This window comes from Chinchilla lanigera, unplaced genomic scaffold (genome assembly GCF_000276665.1).
Source record: "Chinchilla lanigera isolate Chin_1 unplaced genomic scaffold, ChiLan1.0 scaffold00038, whole genome shotgun sequence".
In the NCBI taxonomy this organism is placed as follows: Eukaryota; Metazoa; Chordata; class Mammalia; order Rodentia; family Chinchillidae; genus Chinchilla; species Chinchilla lanigera.
The window spans coordinates 1,430,039-1,453,556 of record NW_004955439.1 but is presented as its reverse complement, the minus strand read 5'-3'; the positions used below and the strand labels follow the sequence as shown (position 1 = coordinate 1,453,556).

The 23,518-nt window shown below is 37.7% G+C and overlaps 1 protein-coding gene across 2 annotated transcripts in view; it reads right to left on the bottom strand.

The window, feature by feature from the left end:
• Ahi1 (Abelson helper integration site 1) overlaps positions 1–23,518 on the bottom strand; it is a 183,112-nt gene that overhangs the window by 6,740 nt on the left and 152,854 nt on the right. For both annotated transcript variants that reach the window (XM_005390486.2, XM_013517380.1), the window contains exon 23: positions 13,426–13,484. In XM_005390486.2, the coding sequence (XP_005390543.1) occupies positions 13,426–13,484 (59 nt within the window). The remainder of the gene's footprint in view (positions 1–13,425; positions 13,485–23,518) is intronic.

The following is a 23,518-nucleotide window of genomic DNA, read 5'->3' as shown; positions in this document are numbered from 1 at the left end:
CAGGTGTGTGCCACCATGCCCAGGTTGGCATTAGTTTTCGAGGCTGATTATTTTCTGCTTACGTCTTATTTTCGAGGAAATGGGGAATGAAGGGACAAAAATAATTTCCATCTGTGTCTGAAAAATATTAGGTGCCTGGGAAAAGCCAGAAAGTTTTATTAACTTAGATGGAAATGCATGTGTATACACATATGAAAACAACAGGATATTATTAATGACATAAAATAACATGATGAAGGAAGTTCATGCTTAAGAGCCTGTAATATCTTGGCCTAGGGAGTGGGCAATGTAGCTTTCCGAATAACTCCAAGGTGGCAGTAAAATACATAGCTGTGGGTGAGTATGCGAAAGTGCAATTTGTGTTAGGAGAAACACATAAAAATAATAAAAAGGGAAAATTTAGGAACAGAAGATTGCATCTCTTCTCTAGAACGTCCAGCAAGAGTGGGAAACAACAAATGAGGGATTGAAACGGATGCAAGAATTTTAAAATCAGGCAATCAGTAGGATCAGACAAAAATTCTATACATGAAACTATACTGCCTCAAACTTCATGTTAAAGCCCTAACCCCCAATGTGACTGTGGAAATAGGGCCTGTAGTGAAGTAATTAGGGTTGACTAAGATCAAAAGGGTGGGGCCTTAACTTGGTAAGACCATTGTCCTTAGAAGAGAAAAAGACACTAGAATATGCTTGTACACACATGTGCACACACTCTGCACAAACACAGAAAAGACGCCATGTGAGGATACCATCAGAAGGCGGCTGCCTGTAAGCCAGGAAGAGAGGCCTCACCAGAAACCAATGTTGCTGACATCTTGATCCTGGACTTCCAACCTCCCTCGCTATGAAAATATAAACTGCACTTGTTAAGCCACCTCATCTGTGGTATTCTGTGATGGCGGCCTCAGTAGCAATGAAATGAAGTAATTAAAATGTAGTCATATGACTAAGAATGAAAGGGGCTGAAATTATAGTAAAAAACCAAATTAAGTGTACTCCTCTAGTTTTATCTGCAGGGAAACTATGTCCTAGCTTTGAACTACACACTCAAATATCTGGACGCCTCAGTGAAAAGGTGAACAAGGGAAGCCAGCCAAGGACGATACGTTCAGGAGTAATAGTGGAGCGGACTGTGCCAAGCAGAGCAGAGCCCCATCTAAAGGGGCAGGCCCCAGCTCGGTGCCAGCTGATGGAAGCTACGAGAAAGTGTGGGGTTGTGATCCAGGACTCTGGACTATTTTTAACAGAAGTCATAAATCTTCATTATTTTATGTAAAAACTTTTATATTTTGGCAATTGATAAAATGGAATACACACAGGGATTCAACCAAAGATATCAGGACTGCCTCTGGCTCACAGCCTTGGCTTCTGAGCTCTATTCTAAGCCATATACACTTGTCAGCCACAGGGCGTGGCATGTACTTCCACACTTTTGTGCCTTCACTTCCGCTGTCCTCTGGGTTTCTGCATTCTTCTTGTTTACCTCATCTCTGTATGTTCTTAGAGATTTACGCTGATACGTATTTTTAGTTTTCCCTTACTATGGAGGACAATAAGTAGTGATTATCTTTCCTTTTCACTACTCACAGTCTATCAAAAGTCTACCTTGGTAATACATAGAACATCTGACTTTTTGCTTGAAGTCAAAATAGACTGATATGGACCAGATTTACCCCTCACCTAAAGTAACAACAACAAACTAGATAAAATTTGAGACATTTTTTAAGGTACTGAATTACAAGCAATGAAGGATAATTATTCCTGAGATGGAAAACAAACAAGATGAACATTCAGTTTATTGCTTCCAGAATTTTCAGGCAAGGCATGGAAAGGTAACTCCCCTGGTGGCAGCTGGGACTCTTGGGAGACCAAGGTGGCGAGGGTTTACTAACTGAGCCATGGAGAGGAGTCATGCATAGTGAGAGAACTTGAAGTCCTACAAAATTTCCAGATATTTGAGTGTGTAATTCAAAGTGAGGGCATAGTTTCCTTGCAGATAAAACTAGAGGAGTACACTTAATTTGGTTTTTTACTATAATTTCAGGCCCTTTCATCCTCATGTATTTAGCACAGCCTGAACATCACTCACACCTGAAGAAATTACCAAAGGGCAGGAACAGTCCCTCTCCCCATGGCAACAAACAGAAACTACCAAAGAAAGCTCAGACATTAGACTTACTAAACAAAGACTCGAAATCCATGATGATGTTCCAAGAACTAAAGAAAACATGTTTAAACAACTAAAAAGTTTAGAGAAAATACCATACTAAATGGTATGAATATATGAATAAGGAAAATATGAATAAGGAAGAAATAAGTTAGAACTATACAAACTTTTCCAAAATTTTCCCAACCAAGTCAGGAGGCCAATATAACCCCACTACCAAATCTAGACTGAGACAATAAAGAAAACTATAGACTCACATTCTTCATGAACAGAATGCAAAAAATTCTAAGTCAAATTTTAGCAAATCAAATCCATTAATTTAAAACATACCACTGTTAGGTAGGGTTTATCCCAGGAATGCAAGGTTGGTTTAACAGCAGTTGAAAGTCTGTTATTTGTCATATTAACACATTCATATCTGTTAATTTTTTTCAATTTTTATTTGTATGCCTGTTTGTAGAAGATCTGGTATTCTAAAAAGATTATATTAACAAATTGAGAAAGAAAAGTCACATAATTATAGTCATCCCTCTGAACATGTGAGGGACTGCTTCCAAGACTCTTGCAAATACCAAAATCCATGAATGTTCAAGTGCCTTATGTAAAATAACAGTGTTTACACAAAAGCTATGCACATTCTCCTGTATACTTTAAACAACCTCTAGGTTACTTATAACATCTAACACAATGTGAATGCTATATAAATAGTTGTACTCTACAGGGAATAATGGCAGGAAAAAAGTCTGTACACATGTAGTACAGATGTAATTTTTTCCTTCTTAAATATTTTGATCTATGGTTAGCTGAATCTATGATGAGGAACCAGTTGATATGAAACCCACATAGAGAGAGGGCTGACTGTATTTAATGATGCAGAAATGCATTTGGGAAATATTTAACATAAATTCCTGATAAAAACTCAGCAAACTAATAAATAAAACTACTTGATGAAAGGAATTTATAAAAAACACCTATAATATCATCATCCTTAATGGTGAAACTAAATATTTTCCTATTCATTTTCCATAAGATCAGGAATAAGACAAGAATATTTATTCTCACCATTTCTATTCAATATCATACTGAAAGATACAGCCAGTGCAATAAAGCAAGAAAAAGAAGAGATACCTAGGTTATGAAAGATTAAATAAGCTATTTTTTATCTGTATGCCTGCTGGTAGAAAATCTGGTAGGATCTTCTCAAAAGTTATTAAAACTAAGTGAGGTTAGTAAGGTGGCATGATACAAGGTCAATCTATAACAATCAGTAGTAATTAGAAAAACTAGCAATAAATTATAAACTGGAATTTAAAAATAATGGATTTTCATATGATATATGTAGACATAAATAAATCAAATATGTTCAAGACCTATACAATGAAAAATAGAAAACATTATTGAGAGAAATTAAAGATGGTGTAAATAAATGGAATGCTATCCCAAGTTAATGAGCCAGAAAATTGAATATTGTTAACATGTCAATTCTTTCCAAACTGATCTATGGATTCCACATCAGCTGGAATCCCGGTACATTTTGCAGCAGAAATTGATAAGCTGAGTCAAAAATTTATGTGGAAATGCAAAGAACCTTAACTAGCCAAACCAACTATGAAAGGGACAAATCAGGAGGTCTAATATTACCTGATTTCAAGACATATTACAAAATGACAATAATTAACATATGTGGTAGGGACATAAATGTAGGGAACTGAATCAACAATAAAGAGTCTAGAAACAGGCCTGTATATACACTGACTTCAACAAATGTGCATATACCATTAAGTTGGACAGGAATATTTTTCAACAAATGATGCTATGACATTTGGATATGCAAATGCTAAAAAAAAAAAAGTGAACTCTGATCAAAACCTCATACTGGAGGGTAAGGATGTAGCTCAGTGGCACAGCACCTACCTAGTAAGTGTGAGGTTCAGAGTTTGATTGCTGGTACACGTTCCCCAAAAACACCTCATACTGTACCCAAAAACTAACTCAAAACAGATCAAAGACTTACATAGAAAATATAAAACTATACAATTTCTACAAAAAAACATAGAGGAAAACTTTTGAATTGGCAAAAGTTTTTTAGATAATGAAGCATAATTCATAAAAGAAAAAAATTGGTCTGCAAAGACCAATGTTAAGAGAACAAAAAAATAAACCAGAGATGGAGACAAATACAAATCTCATATATAATAAAGAACATATTTAGAATATATAATGTTCTCTTAAAACTTAACAGTTATAAAACAACCTAATAAAAACAGGCAAAAGATCTGCACCGACATTTCAAAGAAGATACATAGATGGAAGATAAGTACCTAACACAACATTCAGCATTGTCTGTTGTTAGGGATATGCAAATTCAAATCAGGATGAACTCTATCTAAATGTATTAGAATGGCTAAAATAACAAAACTGACCATCTCATGCATTGGTGAGGAAATGGAACTCTCATACATACTGGTAGAATGGGAAAATGGTACCATCATACAGAACACATATTTGAAAAACAATTTGGAAGTTTCTTAAAAAGTTAAGTATATGAAAACTATGTGATCCAGGTACTTCACTCTTGGGTATTCTACCCAAAAAAATTGAAAGCAAATGTCCACACAAGGACTTGGACACAGACATTAATATTAACTTCATTTGTACTGATCCCAAACTGGAAGCAAACCAAAGGTCCATCAACAGGTAAATGAATAAACAAACCATAGTATTTAAAACTCTATCAAGTTAGAGAAAGAGATGAATGATTGTCACAGGATGAAGGGGAAGAAGTAGAGTGAGAAATTATAAAAATAACATATGAAATACATTGGGAGATGTATATGTAGTTACCTTAAATATGGTAATGGTTCGTAGGCTTATATATATGTTAAAGCTTAAACTGTATATTTTAAATATGAGCAATGTTTTGCATATCAGATGTATCTCACTAAAATGCTAGAAGCACGTATGTATACACAAAATCTGACTTCAATAACACCATTGTTACCACTTTTTTTCAAGGTACCATCAAGTTTCAGCCAGTGGGTAACTTCAGTAACTGGTCCCTGGCTCCAGCTTGGTCCCTTTAGATCTATTCTTATCTCAAAGGCCAGAGCGATCCTGTTAAATTGTTACTCCCTCTGTTTAATGGCTATTTCATGTCACTCCCTCTGTTTAATGGCTCCCTGTTCCACTTAGGTAAAAGTCAAGAGCCTTAAATGGTTTGCAAGGCTTCCTGCTTACCCTCATTCTATCTATTCTCTTTTAGTTGCTTACTCTACTTCAGAAACTTCAGCAATTTCCTTACTATTCTTTTAGGATGCCTCATATGCTCCTGCCTCAAAGCCCTTTGCACTTGTGTTCCACATACTCACTGCGCACATGTCCCTTCTTCCTTCTGCTCTTAGTAAGAACTTCTTTGACATTCCTACTTAAAACTGTAACTTTCATACTTCCCTCTCCTGTCCCCTACCATGCTTTTTCTCCATAGCACTGCACACATCTGACATAAGAAATTTTACACATAATTACATGAAATGTTAGCTCTTTGTACTAAAGAGTTTCATCAGTCTACTGTTGTGTCCCAGAGTCTGAATATTGTGACAGCAGCTGAGGAGCAAATCTGTATGCACTGTGTCTGTCCTCCCTGCCACAGTAAACACTCGTACAAGGTACACACTGCTTTTCGGTGGTTGGCACAGCACCCGCTATGAAGAGCAAATGATCAGCATTTCCCCCACTGGACTGAGGCTCACAAAAGAACCACTGCTGTCCACCTAGACAGGTTGCTCCTCATTGCTTCTCTTTATAGCAGCAGCATCAAGGACTAGAACAAGAACAAATTCTTGGTAGAGACAAATGTTTGCTCAGCTCATGTGAAACACTGGGCAAACATAGCAGGATGTGTCTCCTGCTCCTACCTTCCAATCATCTGCTGTCCCTCAACTCTCTCATGCTGTATTCCTCAACAGCTACAATCTCTAGCCCATTTTTTTCTCCCACTGAAAATCCCTAGCCTCAAACCACCAATCAGTCTCCTCCCACTCTCCACTCCAGCTTCCCTTCTCTGCTGCTGCACTTTCCTTCAGTGTGAAATGCTTGTTTCCTTGTGTATCACAGGCAAATATTCTCCCCATGTCAAAGCTCTATTTAAGCCTTACTCCTAGTGGCCTTTGCTCCCTACTCACGCCTCCCTTCCTGTAATTACCACTATGTTACAACACTTATTTAGCCCCTAATTATATAATCTGTTGCCTTCTACATGCTTACTCCTATTTTCTCACCTAATTTATGGTACTTGGATATCTCTCAATGCTCTAAGGTTAGTGCTGAGTACACTGTAGTGTCTCATAGCTTTGATTTCAAGAACAAAAGCGACCCCCTGGATGGATAGGAAGATGCACGCTGCGATTCGCATGGTTACAAGGCAAAGTGTTCAAATATTGACAAACCTGCAAACTTGCCCTGCCTATGGCATCGATAGTCTAGAAGTGCGCTTCATTGCTATGATCACTTGTCTTCTATCTTTATCCATTCCCTAGGGTTAAAGGATGTCATGCAACACATCAAGGCCTTAACTAACTCTACTCAGGAGGCCCGAAACAATTCCGTGGCTCATCTCTCTCTCTCCTGAATGAAGTAGTAAAATTAATGAGACAAGCCATCCTCCAAAATCGGATGGCATTAGACATTCTAACAGCAGCACAAGCGGGTACTTGTGCAATTAGAAGGGTTAAATGTTGTTGTGTGTACATTCCTGATACTTCTAATATCTCAACAGCTGTTCACGACATTAGACGACAGGTTAATGACATACCAGATTCTGAAATTCTTTGGACCTTCTCCTTATCCTCTTTATGAAAAACTATTACTAGCTCCTCCTGGTGGGAAACTTTGTTGGCTCTACTCATAATTATCCTGTTGATTTCATTATTTGGCCCATGCATCCTTAATTGTTTCTGTGGCCTTGTCTCCCCCAGACTGAAAGCTGTATGTCTACCCAACACAAGAACACTTGGTGCCTACTGAGGGCAGTTAGACCGACTCGGAGTATCTCTGACTGCCGATCACAACTACGACCCTCTTCAGCTGGAAGTAGCCAGACTGGTCTTTTTTTTTTTTTTTTTTTTTTTTCATTTTTTTGGTTTTTTTTTGCAGTACTGGGAATCAAACTCACGACCTTGTGCTTGCCAGGCAGGCGCTGTGCTGCTGAGCTAAATCCCCAGCCCCCAGGCTGGTCTTTGACCCTTGCCCCCTCACAGCAGCTAGGGGTACTTCTTCAGAGGGGAATATTATAGATAGCTAAGTTAGGTGGAATATTATAGGTAGTCAGACAGGGCTGGGCCCTTGAGAGGTCAATGCAGAAGACAACTGCGGCTAGAGGTGCATTCACTGAAGGCCAGGCTTTAAGAACTACACTCACCCATGTACTTCCTCTAGGGAGGAACAGTGGTGACTGATATTCTAAGCAGGCATCAATCACCTTGGGGTGGAGGACCAAACCTCCTTAACGCACTGCTTCCAGGAAAGTCCTTGTCTGCCTGTGTGCTTTCTCTGTGCCTTGTTTCCTCGTCTGATCCCCATTTAATTAATATTACCCTAGGAACTGTACTGGTTGTATATTTACTGGTTGACCATAGTTTTGTCCCACTGCATAGCCACCCTGTGATTTGCCATGGATCAATATTACCTAAGCGACCATACTTGTAATCTTATTGATTGGTTATAGTTCTGTCCCACCTAAGCCTGCCTCACCTTGTGGCTTTGCTCAATAAAACACCCTTGAGAAGAAGGGTTGGTGGGCGACCCAATTTCTGGGCCCCCTTCTGTCCCTCTCAGACAGAAGCTTTCTTTCTCTCAATAAATTCTTCCTCTTAAAAAAAAAAAAAGAAAAAAAGGGGGATAGGGTGAGAAAAAACCTGAAAATTGGATAATCCAAGTAAGAAATTAGAAGGAAAGATTGCAAATAGGATATTTCAGGGCAAAGGGGTAGGCTGTAAATGCCATCTTATGGAGAGAAGAAGCAGTGGGAAATCTGGAACAGCATTATTATGAAAATGGACAGAAACATACTTGCACTGACAATGATGGCTAAACTGTATTCTATTCATTTATTTATTTTTGACACAACTATTTACAAAAATGGGGGCTGGGGATTTAGCTCAGCGGCACAGCACCTGCCTGGCAAACTCAAGGTCATGAGTTCGATTCCTGGTACCGGAAAAAAAACAAAAAAAAAAAAAAGAAAAGAAAAAAAACCACAACTATTTACAAATGAAGGTGATACGACTGACCATCTGAATGAACCTCTCTGACCAAAGTTGTTAATGAAATAAAGCCTTCTAACGTTAAAATACCCAAACAAACAACCCCCATGAAACTCAAGTTAGAATATGTAAATAACTAGGACATATTAATGATACTTCTTAAGGATTATAACATTTATAGAAGCTTCACTATAACCTTGGGTAGCAGCTAATTAATAAAAAAGTCACAAGGGCATGAAGTACAAAAAGTCAAAGTTTAAGATCTTCAAGAAAGTGTCTTTAGGGCTGGGGATATAGCTCAGACCTGCCTGGTAATTGCGAGGTCATGGGTTTGATTCCAGTACTGACCCCCCCTCATAAAAGGTCATCTCTGTCAATTAACTTATAAAAGTTTCTTCTTCTTTTTTTTTTTTTTCCAGTGCTGGGAATCGAACTCATGACCTTGCGCTTGCCAGGCAGGTGCTGTGCCACTGAGGTAAATCCCCAGCCCCAAAAGTTTCTTCTTGATATCTAAAAGATAGCAGCTTTATTAAAATGCGTGTAAAGTGATTGACATTTCTCAGAAAAAAAGATAAGAAATTCAAGTGGAAAGTGTCAAGAGGCTGTTAATTCCGATGGTTAACTATATTTGTTCCTTTAACAAATGAGCAAATGTTGCAAATGCAAGGCAGGACTGTAAGGAAACAAAACAAGCCTGTGTCCATGTACTTGGGTATGGTGGACTTAAGTAAATTAAAGGGATGAAGACATGACTCTCTGTGCATGCTGGACTACAGTGTTTCCACCAGCTACTACAGCTTGCAAGTTACGAGAAGTTTCAAGTCATACACATCCACGTTAATTCAACCTTCAAAGAAATTATGAGTACAGGAAAAGCCTAAAGATTTTAAATGAACATGAATATTTAGGTATGTCTCAATTTCTAATTAGTTTGTTTTTAGGAGGTTCCTACATACTCTATGTGCAAAAAGAGAAGCTGGGCCACCCTGACAGCTTTTAGAAACTGAGGTGTCTGAGTCTCACTGAGCTTTAATCTGGAGGGCCGGGTGCGGCTCTGTGCATCACTTGAACACAGCTATCCGGACAGCAGGGTGGTGTGTGGAAGGCACTCTTTCATTTGTATAATATTTAGTAAGAAGTCCTGAATTTTTTTGTAAAACTCCTTCAAAGACACTGAGAACAGTGTTCCCACAATGTACAAGTAGTCTGTTTTTTTTTTTTTTTGGTTGTTGAAACAGTCTGTCCTCATTCTTCCATTTAAAAAAATAAGTGTAATTTGTCTCTGAGGAATCAGCTCCTTGGGGCCAGTGACCGTATGCTCTATTATGTAAAATTTCAATTATTCTGAATTTGGAACTGAACATATTGGCAGACAGACACCAAAGCCTGAGAAACCTGGGGTCTCAAGGTGGGACAGGCCGAGGGAGAGCGTGGGGAGGAGCAAAGTAGAATCAGACCTATGTTTTGGTACTGGGTCTGCCATGGACCATGGGCAACGACTCAGGCCAAGCCCCAGCCTTTCAGATGTTATCTCTCCATTGGTAAAAGGGCCGGGGGATCAGAATACTGGTCTGCCTCTCTTCCAGTGATAATTTAAGGGTCAAATGCAATAATGTGGGCAAATGTGCTCTGAAACTATACATGCAGTTATATAATTAGCAACACAGCTTTTCTCTCAAAAAGAAATCTATAAGATGACAACTCACCAAGGAACCTGTGGACACTATATCTAGTCAGAAAAGAAACAAAAAAACCTTAGTAGCCGGGAATCGGGAGACTTAGGTCTTGGTGCAGGTGTTGATATAAATGTGTGTTATGAAATTTGCAACAACCCTTCTCCTCTTCGTTTTCAAAACTATAAAAGCAGAAGAATAATGGAACAGTTTTCTAAGATATTTTCTAGATCATAATTCTGTGACTCTTTTAAGGGTCACTTTAAAATTACATGCCTTTTACCTACAGAATGAAGTATCATCTTGTAAGATACTGTACGGTTTTATTTGACAATTCCTGTAAATTACTGTCATTTCAACTAGAGTTTTTGAAGCACAAGAGACAAATTATTCTCCAAACTGTGAAAGCTTATGGCAGGGCTAATGTGAACTAATTTTCCTAAAGGAAATTCAGCAGAAATTGTGTGCATATGTGTGTAAACATGGTGGGACGGGAGGAACATTGATCTCCGAGCTGTTTCTGCTGTTATACTCATGTGATCTTTTCTTAGTAATATAATAGAATATAAAGCCTGGGCTAATATCAGGTCCCAAAGGTAATCTGAAATAATAAACACTGAGAGATATTTTGAGATGGTTTCTGATATAGAAGAAAAATTTTTATTTACATACTAAGTGACATAAGACATATCAAATAAAAATATAAAATCTTCCCAGAGGTTTATAAAATAAATATCCAAAATAAACAACTCAAACATAGCAGGCATTTGTAGAAAATATACAATGATAATGTTCTGGATATTAGCTTTTTTTCTTTAAGGCCTTAAAATAGGAATTTCCTAGGTTTTATCTTTATTACCTCATTGACTTGTTTTCAGTTGATGTTATTTCACAATGCTACTCAAACACAGGTAAATGACAAAATAGGCCCTCTGAAGTTTAGTCTGATGTTATTTTACTTAGTATTATTTCTTATGGCTTCAGAATAATATGTCTTCTCAAAGTACAACTACTAAAACATTCTGCATAAACTAGCTACACTCTTAACCAAGTGTGTGGAGTTTTTGGGGTCTTCTATGTAGAGTATCATGTTATCTGCAAATAATGATAATTTCACTTCTTCCTTTCCTATCCTTATTCCTTTCCTATCCTTATTCCTTCCTTTCCTATCCTACCCTTATTCCTTGTCTAATTGCTAAGGCTAATATTTCCAGTACTATATTGAATAGGAATGACGACAATGGACATCCTTGTCTTCTTCCTGATTTTAAAGTGAAAGCTTTCAGTTTTTGTCCATTTAGTAGGACGTTGGCTATTGGTTTGTCATGGATGGCTTTTATCAGAGTGAAGTAAAGACCATCTACTCCTACTTTCTGTAGAGTTTTTATCATGAATGAGCATTGGACTTTATCAAAAGCTTTTCCTGCATGTCTTGAGATGATCATGTGATTTTTGTCTTTGGGTCTATTGATATGGTGTAACTGATTTGCATATATTGAACTATTCCTGCATTCCATCATCAAGAAATCAACCAATAAGAAATGCTGGAGGGGCTGTGGAGAAAAAGGAACCTGTCTCCACTGCTGGTGGAAGTGTAGACTAGCGAGACCAGTGTGGAAATCAGTGTGGAGATTCCTCACAAAACTAGAATTAGAGATCCCACTTAACTCAGCTATTCCCCTTTTGGCTATTTTCCCAGACCACAGAGATATACGTGCACCCAGGTTTATAGCAGCACAATTTGTCATAGCTAAATCTTGGAAACAATCCAAATGTCCATCAACTGAGGAATGGATAAAGAAGATGTGGTATTTTTATACAATGGAGTATTACTCAACTATAAAAAAGATAAACTTGAGGCTTTTATAGGTAAATGGATGCAACTAGAGACAAGAGTCATAAATGAAATAAATCAGATTCACATGTGTAAATATCACATTGTCTCCCAAAAGAGAAGGAATGCAAAATATAAATATATATATGAATAGCTGTGAGAACTGAACTGCTGATGTCTGATGGTATATTGAAATGAACAGTCAATGATTACAATTTTTTATGTTCTGATCAATTGTGCATGCTTGTGTGTGGTGGTCTGAGCAACAGATTTGAAGGCAACAATATGCAATGGAATTACAACGGTGAACTCCTACCATCTTGTCTAGTGAAACTCTGTATTATCTCTACTGTTTTGTCAAAGAATTATTTTCTTATTCCCTATAATGGTTTGAGCAGTCTTTCACTCTTACATCTGGTAATCTGAGCACTGTAGTTGAGGACAGCGATATGTAATGTAACAACTACTGTTGATTCGTATTATTTTGTCTTGGGACTCTGTATCACTTTGAATGTTCTTGCTCTGATTTGTTTATGTTTGTGACACTGGTATGCTGCTATTGTTCTATTTCTTTGTTTCTCATTTACTACTCTCTCTAAAATAAAATTTAAAAAATGAGAATAAACTAGAGGAAAATGGAAAAAAAAAAAAACCACACAAACCTGAAAGAATAAATAAAACTGAAAAGGTACAACAGATACTGTGAAAGGGAAAGAAACTGGGATGAGGGAAAGGAGAAAAAGAAAGAAGGAAGGGAAAAAATATATATATATACATATATATGCATATAGGCATATAGAAGGATAGCTGGGATAATTGCACTGATGATGTCTATTGGTTGATTGAAAGGAACAGTTAATGCTTAAATTTCTTTTTTTTTTTGGTACCGGGAATCAAATTCATGCTTAAATTTTTTTGACCTATTTTGTATGTTTATATCTGGTAATCTGAACAACTATGAATACAACAACATGCAATATAACAACCACTGGTGAATTCCTACCATCTTGTTTAGTGAAGCTCTGCATCATTTCTACTGTTTTTTAAAATTATTTTTTATTCTCTTTAATACTTTGATCAATCTTGCACTCTTATATCTGGTAATCTGTGCAACTTCATTGAAGATAAAAATATGTAACATAACAACCATTGTTAATTCCTATCATTTTGTTTTGAAACCCTGTATCATTTTTATTGTTTTTGTGTTATTTTGGTTTTGTCTGTTATTGTTTTTTATTCTCTTTAAAATAAAAAAACAAAAGAATTAAGTATGTAAAATTAATTTGTAGTGGGATCATATACTATAAAAAAGGAAGTGGAGAAATTATCCTTTAAAAAACCCAAATCAGGGCCGGGGATATAGCTCAGTGGCACAAGCACCTGCCTGGTAAGTGCAAGGTCGTGAGTTTGATTCCTGGTACCAAAAATCAAAAACAATAAAAAACCCAAATCAACTCTATCACTGCAAAGTACTTAGAAGTGGCTTACTGTGCTGCAGACTGTGAGTCTAGTCTGAAATCCTGGGACTTGCTATTATTGACTGCCTGCTGTGGAAGAAGAAAAACAAGTAGTAAGTCAAAAGTGAAGGAAGGCAACACAGTCAATATTCACAAGCTGAAAACTCACTAACTTCCTGAACAAGGGGAGAACGTGCCTGTTTGGAACAAGGATGTCTGTGTCTGTCCTTAATGTATCTATCAGGATAACAAATTTGCTTCTATAGAAAACTAAGGAAGTGGTTGTTCAGGAATTTTAAAGTCTCTTTATAAACAGAGTCAGTTTTCAGATGTATGTTAAAAAATGTGGGTTGTCAGCCTAAATTAATCTTCTAATAATATGCGGCATATTACTTAAATTGTAAACTTTCAGTATAATATGCTTCTTTTGTAATATTTTCAATATATTCTGTATTTTTATAGTAATACTGAACTCTATGCAATATTTTGAATATGAAAACTCTTCAAATCTGTTCTGATATTTGTTCAATACATCTTGTTTTGTTTCCAGCTTGTTTATGAGACAAACTAATAAACACTTTCAGTGGTACCAAGTTACGCTGAGTGTTACATGCTTCCTTACACTCACTTTTGAAACATCAGCGCTAAATGAAAGCATACCACAATAAGTAGTGTTTGATATGACACAGAGTATTAGCCGGGATTTAGCTCAGTGGCACAAGCACTTGCCTGGCAAGCGCAAGGTCCTGAGTTTGATTTCTGATACCAAAAAAAAAAAAAAAAAAAGCCACAGAGTATTGTAGAAATCAACCCACTGTTGTTATAAAATATACTTCAAAGGTTTCTTAAGAGATGTGATGGAAAAGATCCTTTTAATACTCACAAAGAACATAGTTATTTAAAAGTTATTATTATGAATTTTATACAAATAAAAAGATATATCTACATAATTAATTAAATTCAAAATTCAGAAAATAAAAAACTAAAATGAAGTGAAAGAAAAGGAGTAGAATTTTCTCTTTCAGTCTTGTTTGAGTAACTACTGCTTTTCCCAGGGTTATCTCTAATGATGCTCGTTCTGCCCTTTTAGATTTCTTCCTTCACAATCAGATTTCTGCAAGATTATTCTTCAGCAAGATTTGGCACTGAGGATCTTTCAGTAAGTATTACATTGCTTATTATAAAGATCTCCAGAGGATATTATGCTTTTGTAGACCACAACTATGTGACTGCTGGTAGTTGTACAGTTTAAAGACAAGCATTATTTTAATAAAGGCAATCATTAAAGAAAGAAGAGACCTGGAGAAAGGTGGGGATTAAAATAAGTGACTCAAAAACCAAAGAAATAATGACACCTTGACTTTTTACTTCCATTGAAGTTGATTAGACTCACTTTTGCAAAAAAAGAAATATATCACACGAAAGCTTTCAGATTCAAAGACTAATTTAGACTGCAAAAAAGTCTACCCACCCTCACTCAATCGAGCAACGACCAGAGAAAACCATCAAAACAACTCAGCACCAATCACAATAGAATCTCTTCAGTTTCTTTACAGGCTTGTAAAATAAATTCCTAACACAATAAAAATTAAAGATTGACTGCTTTGTTGTTTACAAAGTCTAAATGGTATCTCTATCAATTTGCCCATGGGAAGACCAGAACCTTAACAAAAATATATGTATGTATATGAACCACTGAATTTTTTTTTTAAAGTACTCAACATATAGCTCTAAGCAGAAATTCTCATCAACTTGAATCTATTTTTAGAAGTTAAGGGTACAGAAGTCAAACTGAATTATATATCATAAGCCATTGAAAGCTACCTGTTGCCACATCCAGGTCTCACCAATCTTATTCATAAGAGTCTGTTCATTTGAAATGTATGCTGTGACAGCCTCAGAAAGTTCACTTAATCTAGGTTAAACCTTCTTCCCACCATCTTTCTTACTGTATTATTATATTATTATTTTCCTGCATTACAACAACTGGTATACCCAATTCCTTTTTTATGATACAAAGGACTCTTAGCTTGTGTTCAAATTCTATATATACTCAGTTAGTAGCAGATCCATAGTTCAGAGTTTTAACATTTATCTGAAAAGGACAGCTGTAACTAAGCCCAATACTGCCCTTCTCAATGCCTTCACTCACTCACTGTTCGGTCTCAGCAGCAGAGCCCTGCGACTCTTGTAGGCCAAGGAGCGGGGACAAAGGAGGAGTCGCTATGAGCTTGTTTTATCTTTAAACACTAAGGTCCCAAGGCTGGAACACAATCATCCCGTAACAGCCCACACCATCAACAAAGACAAGGAGCAGGACTGCCCTTCTTCCCCTGCTTCCCAGATACACCCTCAGACACTTGTTTTGTGACTACATTTCCTCTTCATGGACACCACTGATGTGGACAGGAGAGGATGAAGAGAGGAAGATGAGCAAAGCAAAGATGACAAATGAAAGGACCAGCATCGAGAGACTCTTGCTTCCAAACCCTCAGAGTTTCTAGGGATGTTTTTCATTTAGGTGAAAGGAATGATTAATGGAATGAATGTAAATGCCTCTCCTCATCACATGGAGATTTACTGATGAATAACAGCTTCATAAGAGAGAGATGGATTATGAAAACAACTCATCCAAACATTTCTATAAGCCTGAAGAATGAATTAGTTCAATCAATGTAGATTGTTGCTAAGCACACAAGCTTTACGTAAGGCACATTTTAATACATGCATATGTATTTATTTATTTTGGTACTGGGAATTAAACCCAGGACCTTGAGCTTGCCAGGTAGGTGCTGTGCTACTCAGCTATATCCCTGGCCCGCAAGTTTATATGTTATAGCTCCATTTTTACATGCTGACTATGTATATGTTTATATATCTATCATTTTGAAAAAATTAATATGTAACATTTGTTTATATCTACTTTGTAGAAATTATTTTATTTATTTATTCTTTTGTTTTTTGAGACAGGGTTTTGCTATAGAGTTCAGGCTGTCCTTGAACTCAGGGCAATCCTCCTGCCTCAGCCTCCTGAGTGCTGGGATTACAGGCGTGAGATACCACACCCAACTTTATACCAGAAAGCTTCATATACAAACATTTGAAAGCGAAAGGATTCTGATAAAACTATACTTGCATGAACTGGCACCCCATCTCCATAGCCCTACAGTTGATTCTTTAAGAATTTATTACTGATGATGTACCTGATTTGAGTCTAAATCTCCCAATTATAATACTCTTCTTTTAGAAAAGAATCTTTTGCATTGAGATGTAGTATCTAGAGGTTTATATCAACGAATGAAGATCACTTTGATTCATGACATTGTAGTTTTGGATACTATGTCAATTAAAAAAACCGACAAAGCCAATGCATCTCGAGCCCATCTGTGAGAAAGGTACCGTGCCAGATGCCCTGGGGATGCAATGCTGTGTGAGCGGGAGAGGGGACATTATAATTTAATGCAGAAAGGGTGTGTAGAAAACCAACAAGGCAGAGTGAGATACACTTATAAAAGCCAAAAGGAGTACATAGAAATTTTCTGAGAAGGATTCAGGGGAGGGAACGTTTGGCTGGACTGTAAGAGATAAATGAAATTCTGATAACTGGAGAAGTACAAAAAATGGTGCATTTGAGACAGTACAGTGAGCAAAGATTTGAGGGTGTGTCTGACAAGGTCACTTAATCAGAATTGATTTGGAAGAAAAGGAAAAACAGGCCAAAACTTTTATTTGCTCTTTAAAGAACGAGACCTAGATAAAAACTTATGAGAATTGGACTGCATGGACAAACCAGAACCAGCTGACTTCTGTGCTGGTAGACCTGGTTTCTTTTAGCAAAGGATCCCCAGTAGGCAGATCAAAAGTGGATTAAAAACTAGAAAATGGGGGCATGGAGACTGCCGTAGGCTGGGAGCAGGGGGACACACCAGGTAGACGCTCTGATACAGCAATACTCTTCCCAAGTGCCTTCTACTCACTTCACTCTTTTTAGAGTGGCATTTCTTCAGGCCTTGTCTTCTTTTTCTTTGCACTGGGAATCAAACTCAGGACCTCGTTTTTGCCAGGCAGGCACTGTGCTGCTGAGCTAGAACCCTGGCCCTAGGCCTTGTCTTTGACTGCATCCTTTTTTTTTTTTCACTCTTCATACCCTGCTATTCCTATGGACCCTGCCAAGACATTTGTGCTAATGACTTCTAAATCAATATTCTGAGCCGAGATCTTCAGCTTTCTTCAAAATCACCTGCCATTTGTTGGTTTTCATCAAAGCTAGTTTGGACACAACCGTTTTTCTGAAAGCACACTTGGGTCCATCAATGTTCATCAGACTACCTTGCAAACCTGAATCTTTAGTGGATCTCTCCTGAGCCCCACAGATGCCTGAAAGATAACTGCAACTGGCTGCTGCACACTGAAGCTCTTCCTATGTTCTCACACACTGAGATGCTCAAATTAAAAAATCTAGATTTCTTTTCCTTCACATGCCTTTACTCTCCTCACCATTCTTGGCTTGAATTATTTCTTTCTGTCTGTTTCAGTTTTTTGAGACAGCATCTCATTTTGTAGCCCAGGCTGGTCCTGAACTTGGAGCGATCCTTCTGCCTCAGCCTCCTGAGTGCTGAGATTACAGGCATGCACCACCACACCCAGCTGGTTTGGACTATTTCAACAGTCCTTACTGGTCTTATTTCCTTTATTAATGCTTTTTCAAGTACTGTGTTTTCAGATCTTCTACATAAGCTTTTTTTTTTTTTTTTGCTGTTGGTGGCAGGGCTTGAACCCAGGGACTTGCAAATGCTAAGCATATAACTCTACTGCTGAGCTACAGTCTAGCCCTAGAATGAACTTTTGAAATGGCCAATTCGATCAGGTCATTTCTCTGCTTTAAATACTTTGATGGCTCCTTACTTCCCTTGGGACCTTTTTGATCCTGTCCACTTCTTGGGGTTCAGCTTCTTCTCCTTCCAACCTCGCTTCCTAGTCCACAGCCATGAGGCAACGTGAAGCCATGATAGGCTTTTGCACCTCCTCTTTCTAGTCCCTCTAACACATCCCTTAAAAGTAGCTCCCCTTCGGACTAACTCATCCACTGCCCACTAAATGGCTTCATAGTTTCCAGTCACGGCCCCTTCACTGCTTACGTGTTCACTTTTAATTGATTATTTGATTAAAGTCACTTTTACCCATTACACTGTAACGCAAGGCCTATTTCTGGTTTACTGAACACTCATGGTATTCAGACTTTATTCTACCACAGTGCTGGGAGAACAACAGGACTCTTGTACACCTGTTAAAACAAATAAACCATGGAGATGCCAATATAGGTGGGTGAGCCAGGACTGAGATTACTGCATGAGGGCCAAAGGAATGCACAAGGAAAAAAGACCAAAAACAAATGGAGAGGTCTGCTACAGAAAGTCACGTCTTTCTTTAAAAAAATTTTTTTATTAGTCCGTGTTTGCAGTACGCAGTGATCACATTCTTCAGGGGGAGCTGAGGCATGCACATAACACATCGTCCTCTTTTTACCCCCTTCCTCCATCTCTGTCCCTTTCCCTTTTGCAAAAGATCTATCTCCCTGTTTCCTATTATATTCTATTTTGTTCTTTAATTTATGCTTTGGGTTTCTCTTAGAAGACAGACCATGGGATCCTGAAGCTTGTGTGTGTGATTTATTTCACTTACATTATGGTCTCACGGTGCATCCATTTTCCTACAAGTGACTCAAATTTATCCTTTTTACAGCAGAGTAGACTCTGTTGTGTATAAATTATGGCAGAATATACTCCACTGTGTATAAACACCACATTATCCATTGATTTGTAAATGGATATATAGGCTGCTTCCAATATTTAGCTATTACAAGTTTCGCTGCTATGAACAAGGGTATGTACGTATCACTGTAGTACAGCTAACTCGTTTGGGAAGCTGGGAGGGGAATACCTGGGCTAAGTAGAATTTCAATTTTTAGTTTTTTGGGGACTCTCCACATAGATTTCCAAAGTGGTTGTACTAGTTTATGTTTCTACCCTAATGTAGAAGGGTTCCTTTTCCCCTGCAGCTTCACTAGTATTTGTTATTATTTGATTTATTATAACCACTGGTTCTGGAGTAAGGTGGAATCTCAGTGTTGTTTTAATTTGCATTTTTCTTGTGGCCATAGATGTTGAACAGTTTTTCATGAATTTACTGGCCATTTGTAGTTCTTCTGAGAAGTATCTATTCATTTCATTTGCCTATTTTTGGACCGAGTCTTTTATTTTGGGGGTCCAATTTTTTGAGCTCTTCATGTATACCCGACACTTCTCTAAGGAATAGTTTGCACAATTTCTTCCTGATTCTCTATCCGAGGATATAGGGTGCCTGTTCACTCTTTTGGCTGCTTCTTTTACTGTACAGCAAAGTTTTTGAATTTGTTATGATTCCGTTTGTTGATTTTCTTTTTTTTTTGGTACCTGAATCGAACTTATGACCTCAGGCTTGCCAGGCAAGCGCTTATGCCACTGAGCTATATTCCCAGCCCTCATTTGTTGATTTTTGGTATTACTTCTTGTGCAATTGGAGTTCTATTCAGACAGTCCTTGCCTATGCCTATATCTTCAAGAGTTGTACCTATTTAATCTCCCAGTGGATTGTTTTTGTTTTAACATTTAGATCTTTTATCCATTTTGACTTTTGTTTAGTACAAGTGAGGGACATGGGTCTGGGTACAGTGTTCTGCATGTGTACAGCTACTTTCCTCGGCACCATTTGTTGAAAAGGCTCTTTCCTCTAGCATGTTTCTGGCTCCTTCATCACAGATCAGATAGCTCAATGTGGCTGGAGTTGTTTCTGCATTCTCTCTTTTGTTCCACTGATCCACAGGTCTGTTTCTGTGCCAGTACCACACTGTTTTGTTTTTTTTTTTTAAAAATCACTGTAGCTTTGTAGTATAACTTGAAGCCTGGGACATGATGCCTCTTACCTTACTCTTGTTGCCCAGGACTACACATGAATTATAGGACTGCCTTCTCTAGCCCTATGAGGAATGCTGTTGGTACTGGGACTGGGATTCCATTAACTGATACTGTCTAAAGTATCAGTTTTGGAAGTGTGGCCATTCTGATATTGATTCTGCTTATCCAGGAACAAGAGATTCCTTTCTAATTTTTGATGTCCTCTTCAATCTCTTTTTTCAGAGTCCTGAAGTTTTCACTATAGAGGTCTTTTACTTCTTTGGTTAGTTTAATTCCTCGGATAGTTAATATCCTTTTATTTTTTAAAAATTTTCATTCTTCTTGATGCTATTGTGAATGGTACTGTATTATTTGTCTGTGTGTACGTATGCATATGTGTATTTATTTTGGAGACAGGGTCTCGCTAGTACCCTGCTGACCTTCAACTTGCTGTGATCCTTCTGCTTCAGTCTCCCAAGTGCTGGGATTACTAACATGTGCCCTTACATCCGGCTATTTTCCTAATTTCTTTTTCATTACTGATATGCAGGAATGCTATTAGTTTTTGTACACTGACTTTTGTACACTGCTACATTAGTGAATTTGGCTATGAATTCCAGGACTCCTCTGGTAGACTGTTTTTGGTGGAATTTTCTCTATGTGGAGGATTGTGTTAATCTGCAAGTAATGGTAATCTGACTTCTTCCTTTCCTATACATATCATTTTATTTCTCTTTTAAATTTATTTTTTTATTAGTACATGTTTGCAATATATGTGTACATTCTTTGTGTTGAGCTGGTACATGCACATAACACATTTTAATTCCACTTTCATCCCCTTTCCTTGCCTTCCTCTCCTTTCCACCTCTTGATCCTCTTTCCATCTGAGAAAGATCTCCCTACTTCCCATTATCTCTTATTTTGTTCTTTATAATTTGGGTTTCTCATATAAGAGAAACCATGTGATACCCCTTTATTTTTTTCTCTTGCCTGATTGCTCTGGTTAATGTTTCAAGGACTGTACTAAATAGAAGTGGTGATAGTGGATGCCCTTGTTTTGTTCCTGAATTTGGAGGGAAAGCATTTAGCTTTCCTCTATATAGTATGATGTTGGTTTTTTATAAGTGGCTTTTATCAGATTGAGACAAGGTCCGTCTATACCTATTTTCTTCAGGTTTTCTTTCTTTTTCTTTTTTTGAGACAAGGTCTTGCTGTATAGTTCAGGCTGGTTTTGAGCTCACTACGTAGCCCAGGGCTGGCCTTGAACTTGCAGTGATACTCTTGCCTCAGCCTCCTAAATTCTGAGATTACAGGCATGTGCTACCATGCTTGGCTAAAGGGCTTTTTCTTCTTCTTTTTTTTAAATCATGAAGGGATGCTGGATTTTTTTTTTTAAATTAATTTTACTGCTACATTTTAGATCTAATAATAACAACATTCATTATGTGGAGTTTGTACCTGTACATGTTAGATCTTGATTCTTTTTTCCCCTTTCTCTCTCCTCCCTTCAATTTCTCTTCCTTACAGATTTACAAAAGCTTTGTCTCTACTTTTTCCTTCTGTTCTTTTTTCCTTTTCTCTCTCTCCTTTCCGCCTCCCTCTCTGTAGTTCCAAGGCCTTTTCTGTGTCTGAGATGATCACATGATTTCTGTTCTCCCTTTTGTTTATGTGATGTATTACATTTACTGATTTCCATATGCTTCTAAACACAGCTGCAGAAAGGGGTAAAATTATAGAAATACAGAGAAAGTAGGAACACAAATTTAAGGGAATTTATGTTAGATGGTATCTCTTCAAAGAACAGGCACCAAGATCAACCTGGAGTAAGAGGTTAGCAATTTGAGAAATGCGGACATTATTTTTTGACCAGGTGTGAGAGAACAGGGTAGTGAGTCAAATGGAAAAAACAAAAAAAGATGACCAAGACCACGGGCCTCTCTGAGGCAGGTAATCACAAACCTGATACAGAGACAGTCAAAACAGTAATGTGATTCTTTTTAAAGCAATGGTTAAATACCAGAGTACAAGTGAGAAAAAAATAGACCATTTGGTTTACACCCAGGCTAGGGGACTGGTGAGACAAGTTACACATTCCAAGTGCTATTTATGCATCTGGCATCAACACGCTAAATAATGCTGTTTTCATGCATTTATTTCCTGGTAGTGTAAGTGATCTGGTTAGGGAAGAAGGAAAGCTGAGTATAGTGAACCAAGGTGGCAGGAAACATCAGAATGGTACGCTACTTTTTATAATTCGTGCAAAATGTAGAGTCATTCGGGTCATCCACTTCCTCCTGTGGGACTGAACTGTTCCCTAATCTCCCATCACTAGGGAATACTTCTTTTTTTTTTTTTTTTGGTTTTTCTCCGGTACCGGGAAACGAACTCACGACCTTGCGCTTGCCAGGCAGGCGCTTTTGCCGCTGAGCTAAATTCCCAGCCCTAGGGAATACTTCTTTGTCAGGTCGCGGAGACCATCAGGAAATCCTCTGTGTTAAAGTGCATGTAAGAAATGTGCTAAGCATGTAGGAGGTGGCTGCTTAAATACACGCACAGCAATGGCGGGAATGGTAGCACGCATAAAAAAAGACTCATTAAGTACAAAAAGTTCAAGTAAAAAAGTGATGAGCAAATTTGTCCCGATGTGCTCAGAAAGATTTTTATTGTATGTGAGATTTCTGGATAAGAGAGACAGTTGACTAAGAAAAGGTTTTTCCATGTTTCCTAAAGGACTATGTTAAAATTGGTGACCAGTATGACAGTGTTATTGTGTTTTTTGTTTTTTGCTTTTTTTGTTTTTTTTTTTTGTTTTTCTCCAGTACCGGGAACCGAACTCACGACCTTGCGCTTGCCAGGCAGGCGCTTTTGCCACTGAGCTAAATCCCCAGCCCTGACAGTGTTATTGTGAATGCTGAACAGTAGCTACCAGAAGATTAGCAAACAGCTAAATGTTCCATGATTTATGCAAATATTTTCATACAGTTAATCCCTTGAGCAAAGGAAATCAACAGTCACTGAATGTCTAAATTTAATTAAGGCATTTTATATATGCTCATCACATTGAACCTCACATGGCTGGATACATCTTTATACAAAGTTTTTTTATTCCCCTAGGACTGGGGATCAAATCCATGGCCCCCCACATGGCAGGTAAATGCTCTACCACTGAACTCTAAGTGTAATTCCAATACC